We start from the raw sequence: 12,229 nt of genomic DNA on the forward strand, positions 1-12,229 counted from the left end.
ATCAAAAAACCTGTAGAAATATCCAAGGGAGGGAACTAGAGGCTACGGGGTCTGCAGAGTGAGCTGGCTTCCAAACCTACAATACACACACTGTAGAAGCTACCCCAAAGTTATTGTCACTCATGTGACGTAACCGTATCCCTACCAGCACAAACCTACTATACACACACTGTAGAAGCTACCCCAAAGTTATTGTCACTTATGTGACGTAACCGTATCCCTACCAGCACTATATTGATGCAGTGCTGGGCATAGCAAAAAATGCGAAGGACAGTTCTCACACACCACCAGGTGTCATGATTCATTATAGGCAGTCATCGCTCTCTAAAAACTCGGTTTGATAGAGAGCCGGCATACACCTGAAATCAGGGAGGCACATCTAATCCTTTAAGTGAGTGCCCATGCAAAAAGTGAATTAAAAACAAATGTACTAGCCCAAATCACATTTAATCATAGGGTATTACTTGGTATTAAAAGCTGGAATGTGGGAATTAGGCGAAAAGTTATGTTTATGTTTATGGGACTTGTAAAGCGCTCATATACCAACGGTCTCATGGCGCTGAGGGGGGAGGAGAGCTATCTTTCAAGCCCTAGCAGTAAGCTTGGGTGAATAACCAAGTCTTAAGTTTTTTTCTAAAGCTGGAATATTCGGATTTCGATTGGAAGGGAATTTCACAGTGTGGGGCCTAATACCGAGAAGCGCAAGCCACCCATTCTCTTTGGTTTAAATCTTGGAATAGTCAACATGTTCATTGTCGCTGATCTAAGATTCCGTGTGGGCAAGTATCTTGAGATCTTGGTGGATATGAGCTTGGTTCCTGATCCGTGGAGAGCATTACAAATCATACAACCGGTCTTAAACATAGACCACTGTCACAGGAAGCCAATGAAGCCCATCACCACTATTGTCGTCAACATGTTATTGCCATTGGCTCTAATGAGTCCACAGCAGTCTTCAGAACGAGAATCGGTCTCCTGCCTTGCAGTTATGACTTTAGATATTGCCACTATGTTAGGTTAGAGGTTGACCTTGGTCGCCCTAATGCTGGTGTTCTCAAATACCTGTGAAAAAAATAAAATATTTTATTCAAGTGGATACTTTATGTACTTTTTCATAGATAGGGAATCATACACACCATGCATATGCGATATTTGCATATGAGTGTGGATCCCACGATCAAAATATCCTCCTGGAAAAATTTTATCTTCCGAATGTTGCCAAACAGTTTCGTTATGAGCCTTTGGAAAACTGCCTCCAACGACGCTAGACCAAAAGGCCTACATTGAAATTGGCAGTATCCAAATGGCATGCACAAGGCAATAAAATGTTTACACTCATGGTGCCAGACTGGGGGTATGCAGCGGATAGATCCAACGTTGAGATCCATTTAGCATTTCTGGTTAGAGACAACCTTTCATCTATCCGCAGCAAAGAGAACTGGTCTGTAGTTATGTTAATATTAAGCTCCCTCAAATCAACACACAAACGTAACTTGCCGTTTGCCCGTCTGGCTACTACCAATGGATAAACCCACTGAGATACCTTCACTGGCTCAATAATGTGGGCTTCCTTAAGTTTATCCAATTCCAACGTCACCTCTTTCCTGACAATGAATGGAATATTACGTGCTTTGTGAATTTTCGGAGTGGCTTTGTGTTTCAGTCTAATTTGAAGAGCAACCTCCTTCAATTTACCAACCTTCCCACTGAACACTGCTGGGAACTCCTCGAAAACCCACTGTCTAGTGTCTTCTCCTTCACAAGCAATTAGCATTTGTTCGGGACTGTTTGGATCTAAGATTATATTGCGTTTTCTTTGGTCCTTCTATTCAAGCACGGATGGTCCCTCTTTGACCACGTACAGGTGCAAAGAGCATGTCTGTGTTTTTAATCTGAAAATCAATTGCCTCAGACCAACCATGTCAATTTGCTCTCCTGTATAGCACTCCTAGCTAACATCTGAAGGTTTTACTTGGTCTCCAATTATTGTAATAAAATGTTTCTGCCAAACGCTTTCCACAATAATTGTGTAAGGAGATCCGGAATCAGCCGCAACTTGCAGTGATACAACACCAAATGAGACCGAGCAAAGTGGTTGGTTATCCCCCTCCCCTGAAATTTTCAAACCAACTTCTTTTTATAATCATACTTTGAATTAACTCCATCCACACTCACGTCTGATGAAGAACCTTCCTCTTCACTCATGCTACTTTGCTATTACATTTATTTTTTTCTTGGCATTTGCACACTCTCACAAAATGCCCCACTAAACCACTTTCCAAACATTGGGCTGATTTTGCTGGCAATGTATTTTGTATGTATTCATTTTTCCCATCCGATATTTTATTTACTGTCTCTCCTCCATCTTTCTTTTCTTGCACCAGGGTAACCATTGCACATCGATCAAATAGTTCAGCTTTTTTCACGATTGCTATGATGTCCTTAAGAGTAAACTCTCCTTCCACCCAGAGTCTATCCAGTATGGATTTGTTTCTCATGTAAATAATAATTTGGTCCCTCACTAACCCATCATGCAGATTACTAAATCTACATGTAATTGCGATTTGTTTCAAAGCAGACACGTCATCTTCAATAGACTCATACTTTTCTTGCTTCCTTTGGAAAAACCCATGCCTCATCACAGCTACACAAGCTGTGGGGGGGCAAATGCTCATCTAATTCCAGCAAGGCCACTTTAACACATCCAAATCTCCTAACTTCTTTCATGTTTTTGTAGCTGATTGTACATATGCAAAACGTCTGGACCTAAACAATATACTAAAATTATTTTTTTCCTCTCCGGATAAAAAGTTTCATTGCAATCCTCTAAATTGGATATGTAGTTAAACATATATTCTTTCCACTCACTCTGTTGTATGGTCGGTTCTCCAGGGAACGACAGAAATTGTTTAGGTGAACTTAAATGCAAAGTGGAACTTGTAACTGGGGAAGCTTCAGTTGTAGACATAATACAAATATATTAGTTTCCTATTAAATCATAAAGTGTTTGCCCAGAAAACATCAGGAAATATCTTATGTAATCACTTGGCACTGAAAATGTCTACTGTCACAACTAGGCAAGGAAATATACTAAATACACAGTACAGAATAACCCAGCACTTACTTGTTTGCCTACACTGAAAGCCGATAAATGCCATTAATAGATTAGTAATCATTGCATGTAATCCAGAAAACGTTACCGTAACAACACTTGAAGCAGTAGCTGAAAAGTTTCCTCTCTGCTCTGTTCACACGAAACTAATATGGCGGCACACCCGGGTTGTGACCCTATGTGTTGGCGTAAGTCAGTCAGTGTACTTATTCTCAGCGCTGACATGCCAAAATGCCATATTTATTGTGTTTCTTTTTCCACAAGACAGAGGTCTTCACACGGTGCACCACGAATTTGGACACAGAATGCTTCTCTACATGAGGCAATGCCACGAATTACAAAAGCGGGGGTCGCGCGATGCCCAAACAGTCTCAGCCGCCAAAAGGCCCCAAATTTTAAATGTTTTCCACAATTAGCCTTACCAGAAAGTAGGCTATATCAGAAGATGCGGGCCACGGGGATGTACAATCGGTCCACACCAGAAGCTACAGGCAAATCAAAGTTCACAAACAATGCATAAAGTATGGATCCTCTGCCAGTTGTGCCAAAACTGCCAATTTGTGGTTTCACGTGGTTGCTCAACTCATCACCAATTTCTGTAGTGATCTCAGACTCAGGTAAGCTGTGCAAATTCCTTCTTTACTGAACAACCTCATACAGTATGGAGAACTGGTACAAGCACTAGTCAAGTACAGCATCATTTGAAGTCAACATTCTACGTACTACTTATATACCTAGAACATACTAACCCTTCTAATTCTACATGCCATACCATGGTTCTACAAGCATAGCTCAATTGATATAATACTACCCATTACTGCAGCACCCCACGAGAAAGCTGTTTTTCTTGAGAAAATTACTTCGAAAAGAAGGATTTTACCTATAATCTAGCCTGCCGAGCCGCTGATTGGAGGAAACACACTTCCTGTTTTTTTTCTGATGCCTGCCCTCAGACAGATTCACCTCAGGTTCGGAGCCTTCTTTGTTTTCTACCTCTGATCCTGCTCTTTTTATGGCAACAGAGATGGTGATGCTTAGAGGCACACTCTTTTCGTTTTTATTTTTTATCCTAAACTGAGGTGGAGCTAGGCTAATGCTACAGAAATGCAGTCTAAGAATCCTGGGCTCAGTGCACCGTCCCACCCAATCCCAAGATGTGCAGGATGACAGCTAAGAGGCATCTTTGCTACGAAACAGACAGGAAGAATATACATTTTCCAGCACATCAGTAGAGACGGTTCCTTCCCAACTGTATATGGCCACCAATTTGCAGAGGTAGAAAATTGGCAGGCAATGAGAAATCAGATCCCTTCCTGTTTTATTGGGAATACCATGCCACCATGACAGACACCATGCCTTCTCAGAATCAGGAAAAGCAAAAATATTAACTTATGAGCACGGTTGTGCCGATATTCCACGCCTGAAATACTGGGAAGTACTTGTGGGTAAGTTCTCTGATTCTCAGGCTGAAGCTTAAGGGTTCAAGTCCCGGTGTCATTGTGGTCATGTGTATATGTGAAGGTCTGTCCAATCACAAGATCTTTCAAGTATCTAAACAGCTAATTATTTAAACATGCCTGACTTACCTGTAACATAGACAATTCAGAGGCTTGTCATAATGTAATGGCGTTCTAGTGTTTCCATCATGCAGCATTGGGAACCAAAGTGCAATGACAGATGACTCTCCTCCCCTATACCTTCCTTTAGCGGTGCTTGGGTTTCCTTTTGATATGCCGGATTGTTAAGACACTTTCATACGGAGGGTCTTTTTTCGTTCAGGCAGATTTCTGATCACCTTAAGGTAACCATTAAATTACATGTGTGTATCATTTTTCTTTGGGGGAAGCATAATGAGAAAATACACATTTCTCTCCTACAAGAAAAGAAGGGCAGGAGGTGATGAAGCCATTCATCTGGTCCTTCATCTTATTCACCCATCTCTTTGTCTCAAGAACAACTGAGGAGCTTATTGAAGACCTCGACAGAAGTGGTAGAGAACCCCAATGGGCTGACCGCTGACAACCTTCTTCTCCTGTCTAATCAGGCTCTTTACACTTCACTGTTCCCTCTTCATCTTCACTAGATTTTTCTTGGCTTTCCTGAAATATGATGATTCAGCAGATGATTGCCTAAACAAAGACTCTGCCCTGAGAGTACAATATGTTAAGAAAGATGAGTTTCAGGAGGCAGTACCTTATCTAATTTCAATCTAAACCTCCCTCCAGATGAAGACCAACTACGTCGGTTTTAACAGTTTCAGAGGCCTGCTGTTCTAACACCCCCCACCCCCCATTAATTCTTCTGTGAGAATGGAAGGACTCTGTCAAGTTATTTATTCCAATGTTGATGGTACATCTGTACCCTTTGGCCAGTGGTGAACTGCTTCTCCCACAGTCTATAGTTTTAGACACTCTGCTTTGAGGTACATGGGGTCTTCTCAGTACATAAGAACAGGGATGAGGAAGGAATAACTGGATTAATGCAGATTAGCAATAAAACATCAAGATAGTTTTTATTATTCCCAGTGTAACAGTTACATTTCTAATTATGTCAGATCAACACTTCTACTCCTATTGAAGTAAATTCCCTAAAGAGCAGTTCCAGAATTGTTACATGTAATGCTGCAGATACATCTTTATTGCACATTCTTTTTGTACATCACTCTTAAAATGCACAAATTATTACTTCTTGTTAATCCTTTTATTACAAATCATTTAATTACTTCTGTGTAATTGTTGTTCCATATGCTTCATTTACACGGTATTGTTACACCTTGTTTTACACACCGAAAAGAAGCCAGGGTGGACAATGCGCTATAGAAAAAATAAATATAAATAAATAACCTCATTACTTTTCTTTTTAGCCTTCCTAATAATCTGCAAATGGAGAACACAGAATGCAAACTTCCCAATATGTTCTTATTTTGATATTGGTTATGCATGCTTTAGAGGATGCCGAAATAACTGAACAAACTTACCTGTAGGGGCACTCCTAGATACAACTGGAAGTGGGTCTGAGATTTGGTCCGGTTTAATTAGAATTGAGACGGCAGAGGATGTGGTTATCTCTCGAAGAAGACTGCTAACACCTTGGGTAGATTCCTTAAGCAATGAGGTAACATTTTGCGTGGATTCTTTTAAAAGGTCTGTAACTTTGGGTACATATTTGGTTGGTCCATTTAAATCCTTGTTGTCAATGTTAATAGCAAAAAGTATGGAGTTAAGACCTAAAAAAAAAAAAAAAAATTATAATAACCATCACAAACATCTGCATAGGAGAACATGTTGTTGAACCAAACACATCATAACAGTTCCATTCATGATTTAAAAAACTACACCATCGTAAGCATGGCACGGACGATCTGCATTTTAAGGTCCATTTTGGTAGGGAAAGAAAAGATTAGCCAATTCTTTGTGGCACATACTTCGGAAACAAAAAAAAGATATTGCTGGATCGTTTCTGGTCAAGAATTAAAGTACAGATTTAAACGAATGGCAAACTCTAGAGTTGGGGCCATGAGCTGGACAGTTAAACAAATGCAGTATTATCTCATTACCACACTTCCTCATTACAGTCCTTATCTTCTGGGTGTGCGTCTGCATCCACCGCCAAATGAGAGCCAGAAGTGGCCTTATAAAGGATCACTTATCCAAAGGGTATCTATCCTGTTTTGTCTAGCTGGTAAGGTACCTCTGGGGTCCTTCCCCAGTTCCTTCCCCAACTGTGTTAACTGTTGCTCTATGTTTTTCTTATTTTCAGTATGACCTGGTGATGGGCAGGGATCAGATAAACAGCCCCATATATATATATAGGACTGCTTACATAGCCCCAGTGAGCTAGGAGCCTCGTTTATAACTGAGGCTAGAGCACTCACCAGGCTATCGAAATTCAGAGGCTGACTAGACACTGTGAGAGGCTCTTTGGTCCCTATGACTGTGTACATAGATGTTAGGACATCTCAGACAAATGCAGACATGAAAGGAAAGGCACAGGGCCAAAGAAGGGCCGTCTAATATCTGTTGATGAAAAAGACCAAAAGCTGCATAGAGATGTCTTCATTTATCTCGCTGTCTTTCTTTAGGTCTAGGCAAAATTTTCATTACACGGCAAAATATGTGAAATTTCCCACATTTAAAAAAAATAATGCATTAGGCAATTCGCATGTTTTTTTTAGCGGCGTGTGCACCTCATGTTAAACACGCCTTGTGAGATAACAAAGGGAAACTGGTTCCTACAGAAATGGTCTCGCTGAGAGACATTTTCTACTCAAACCACTCTCCTGCTGGCATCTCGAGAGATTTTTTACAGGAGGTGTGAGTTTGTTTAAAAAAAAGTAATGCAAGATACCTTCAAACCACATTTCCCTTCAAAAGTATAATTTTTATGGAATTCACGAGAGAAAAGTATGCAATTTGACACAACACTAATTTCTATTGGATGTGTGGATGTATCCTTCTGGTTCCATTGGGATGCATGAGTGACTAGTTTACATCTAAAAAGTAGGGGTGATCATTGCACATTCTTGATGTGTCTTGGGGTAAGGAGCACACAGGACATCAGGTGCATGATGATAGAGGAAGTTTATTCCAACGATCAAGAAGCCAGCACCGATGTCTGCTCTCCGCCGCTCCAGGTTCTGTCAGATCCAACTGTAATGCCTCGGACACTACGAGCGAGACCCAGAACCAGCTCGGAACACCATGACAATATAGAATTAACACAATAGTTGAATGACAACAACAGTGTCATTACATCATGCCATAATATGGCTTGGCTTAACAAAACAATTTCTTAACAATATAATTCCCCATAACACATCTCCTCCCTTATACACAATTGTTATACCCCAAGAACATGTCCCCCATCCTGCAGCCCAAAATGAACACACATAAATTACATACTGTAATCCTTCAGATACTTGGGTTTTCCCACATTTCTCCTGAGTCTCAAAGCATGGATGGCAACTCCAGGAGAACTATCTTCTGCGGAAATTCTGAATGAAATGCTTGTACCTGGAAGCTGCATCCCATCACTTCATGTGTTTACTTACTAGGATGAATTGTTGCATCAGGCAGATGCACCTGAGAATCCTGCACAACAACTTCACTTGTGTACCCACTAGCACTTTCATCCAGACCTGAACTAGGTAGTCAGCCACTTGTTTGGGACCCACAACCTTAGTAATTGTCTCAGTCCTACCTAAGTAGCCAAAAGATGGTCGTCTTCCTTCATGAGCTGTGCGATCAATTGGAAAAGATTTTTCCACCATCCTAGACTTCTGCCCCTTATCATTCACTTTAGCTACATCACTTTAATTCCACCATTTGCCATTCTCGACTTTCACAGAATGCCTGGGTACTTGAACTACTCTAGTGTTAAAGTAATATTTGTCTTCTTCATCCCTCGTGGTCTTTTCACTTTGACCCATCCCCCCCAACACAAATGCTATCTCTTTCACTTTCTTAAGCATGTCGTATCTCATCTGACTCCTACTTTTGGGACTCCTCTACTTTGCTTTTATCAAATCATGATTGGAAACATTATCATCCACCCTGGTTTCTTCCACTACCCATTTAGGTGACAATTCATTGAAGGAATACCCGCCCTTCAATATGAAAAATGGAGCAACACCTGTTGTGGAATGTGGCATTGTGGCAGCACCAGACCCTCTCAGCCACTGTGTTCTGAACCAACAAACCCATAGCATTAGCCATTTGTATCGTTTCCTTGATCATTCTATTCACCCTGTCGACCATTTTGTTACCATGTGGGCACACAAAGCAGTGGTAAGGTGTTGGACTCCTAATATATTAAAAAAATCAGCCATCAAATGGGAAACACATTGCACCCCGTTGTCGGTAACAAAAATGCAGGGATTCCCTCTCTATGAAACAATTATTTGAAAACATTTATCACACTTTTTGTGTTGGGCTCCCTAAAAAATGTACAAGTGACCCATTGGGAACGATAATCCACTGCTACCAAGACACATCTCTTCCCTTTGTTCAATCCACTTAAGGGCCCAATAAAATCTGTCCCCAATTTTTCCCCAAGGATGCCCGGGGTACTGTACTGGACACAAAGGTACATTACAAGTGAAGGTAGACTTGTGTGCTTGACAAAATTCACCACAACTTCCACCATCACCTCCACATCGTTGTCCATGCCTGGCCACCAGTAGTACAAGTGTAATCCTTTTCTCGTACCTGTGACAGATACATGCCCTTTGTGAGCCAATTTAACCAGCTTGCATCCTAATGTGTTTGTCAGAACCAACATACATCCCCCTCAATGCCAGTTCATCCTCCATATTTAACTCCTCCTTAACTTTAAAGTATAGATTAAAGGGCTCAACCCTTCCGTGGGAAAACCAGGACAACTTGACAGTTGGCGTTGCATGCTATATCTTTCCACTCCTGAAGTGAAATGACATCCTCTGACACTTTCCAACCATCCACCAATCCCAACACCATTTCTTCTTCTCAGTACGCAACCTCACTATGAGTAACTGCTGGGCACCTTGAAAGAAAATCTACTCTGCAATTCTTACTCCCTGCAATGCGTCTCAATTTAAATTTGAACCTATACATCAATTTGGACAGAAGGCAAGCAAGTCTGGGACTAGTGTTGCTCAACCCTTTATCATTCCATACGTACACCAATGGTTTGCAATCAGTACAAGCTATAAATTCTCCGACCTACAAGCATGTAGCCAAATGATGATCTCCCCACACACACGCTGAAGCTTTCTTCTAGATGCTCCTTCAATTGTTCTCAGCCATCGAAAGGGGCCTGGATGCAAAGGCAATTCAATTTTTTTTACCACCTACCATCTAGCTAAGGACCGCCCCTATAAATGTTGCACTTGTGTCCATGTTCACTATAGAGGGCACTTCATCCTTGTAATGTTGCAAAGCTGGAGTCTCTATGATCAGTGATCTGAGCATCGCAAATGTTGTCTTTTGTTCCTCCTCCCAAACAAATTTTCCTCCACTCCTTAACTTCCTTAGAGGTTCAATCTATAATGTGTAATTCTACACAAATCACAAATAATGCTCACATAACCTAAGGAACAATCTCAATTGGTCTCTGTCAGAGGGTGCAGAAAATTTTTCTATTGCCAAAATAAGATGTTCCATGGGCTCTACGCCTTGAGCTTAAATTCTGTGTTCCAAATACTCCACCTCACCCATCACACATGTACACCTTTCCCTTTTTACTATAATACAGTGATCTTCCAGAATACAATTTGTCTAGCTTGGTCAGATGTGTGTGTAGAGAGTCAGAACATATCAAGTCAGTCAAAGGCCTACTCATGGGAGGTAGTGTTGGCTGGTAATCATCATTTGCTCTAACGCAATAATAACACTCAATAAATGATTGCCCAGTCAGGGCTTTTTTTTTTTTAAAGCACATTTATTACACCCTACTATGCACCAATTTATAAATACATATATAGTGTAGGTGAAAATACCGTTGGTGACATTCTGAACTCACATTTGACCCTTAGTAGGTCACAACAACCACATTCACAAGACACCCCCCCCTCACTGATACTGGAGTGAACATAACAATATAGTGGTGAATTACTTTAAATAAAGCAGGCCTATTGGTTTTGTCAAGGGTGTAGCCACATCGATCTCGAATCCAGGGAACAGGGTTCGAGTCTCAGCAATGACGCTGAACATCCTGTGATTCTGGGCAAATCACTTAATCTCCCTGTGTCTAACAAAAATGAATGTGTCCTCATGTAATGCAAATGCTGATATGTAAGGAGCTCTAATACCCGATTCGGTAAAGTTCGCGCTTTATAAAACTCTGTAAAAAAAAAAAACACATGCAATACATCTTTAAATAATGCATTCTAAAACAACATACCATGTGTATGCGTCTTTCTTGAATCACTTTAGGGAACAGGGCATGCAGCCACTGTACCAGCCACTAGAGGTCCCTGCATTCCAGAGCTGTACAGCAAAAGCTCCAGCGCAGAGTGCTTGAAAATAAAGGCTAAACAGCCTGGAGAGTGGGGTAGGGGCTCATGGATTTCTTGACCATGCTAACTTAAGGTTCTTTTCAAAATTGCTTCTGGGGGCCGCTGCAACTCATGCAGCACTCCACAGCTCACTTTCAATTAGTGGGTGGTGCCCCACCATCCTTGGGGTCCCCATGGATCTAGAAAGCTTGGGTCAAGCAGCCCCACAGGGTATTATGGAGCACTGTCTCTGTGGAGAAATGGATTTTACATGCACATCTTGAGCTGTCTTGGTTTCCATTATGCACAGCTATGTACTGCGTGTTTTCTTTGTTTTTGTGGGTGCCCAGTCCCACCTGGAACACCTCAAGGCAGTATTTCCCCGTTTTACGTTGGGACAGCATGAGCAGCCCACTCACGTGCTGCTCAGCCGACATAGAGCTGTGCCAGTGCGGGAGCCGGCATTTCTTTTTATCTGCACATGGTTCACATGCCAGATGTTGTAGCCCTCTACCACCCCCAGATACTAGCAAGGGCAGCAGAGGAAGCCATGGCCTCTGCTCAAGGTGGGGAACAGAGGTGCTCCCCAATCTCCACTCATTTGCTCAGGGACCCGTAGATGGGTTCCTTGGGACCCATGAATTCCAACCGGAGCCCTCGCTGACTCTATTATTGTTACATCGGCGTCTGGTAAGATGGGGTCCCCAGGGGCAATTGGAACACCGGGGATGGGGCGCCACACGCCTATTTGCTCAAGGACAAAGACAGATTAATCCTGCGCTAACCCCATAGGAAGCTTCTTTCCAGTCCAGGGAAGGCATGGCTTGGCAGTTCGGGCTGGACTCTTCCCATGAGGCACAGGGTCAGACTGATTTGCATATGGCCATGTCTGAACTGGGGTGACAGAGTGGGCTAAAGAACGGTGATGGATTAAACCCAGATCTGTTGACTGGGTGTGAGTGTTTGATTGGTTCAGATGCTCCGTCCATCCCCACCCCCTTTTGTACCGCTTTAACCCCCAGACACTGGCACCCACACCCATTTAGCCAGGTTTAAATGGGCCGGATACTTGAACAACTAATGTAGAATGGGACTTAGTCACTCTTAGGAAGCTGTGGAACTGCTGGTAGGATACCTTATGTGGC

The 12,229-nt window shown here is 42.0% G+C and overlaps 1 protein-coding gene across 1 annotated transcript in view; it reads right to left on the minus strand.

The window, feature by feature from the left end:
- The window catches only part of SNX29 (sorting nexin 29), a 1,754,850-nt gene that overhangs the window by 1,543,279 nt on the left and 199,342 nt on the right, over window positions 1–12,229 (minus strand). The window contains exon 7 of the mRNA XM_086941425.1: window positions 6,090–6,338. Within this exon, the coding sequence (XP_086797551.1) occupies window positions 6,090–6,338 (249 nt within the window). The remainder of the gene's footprint in view (window positions 1–6,089; window positions 6,339–12,229) is intronic.

The sequence above is a fragment of the Lissotriton vulgaris genome, chromosome 10 (assembly GCF_964263255.1).
Source record: "Lissotriton vulgaris chromosome 10, aLisVul1.2, whole genome shotgun sequence".
NCBI lineage: Eukaryota > Metazoa > Chordata > Amphibia > Caudata > Salamandridae > Lissotriton > Lissotriton vulgaris.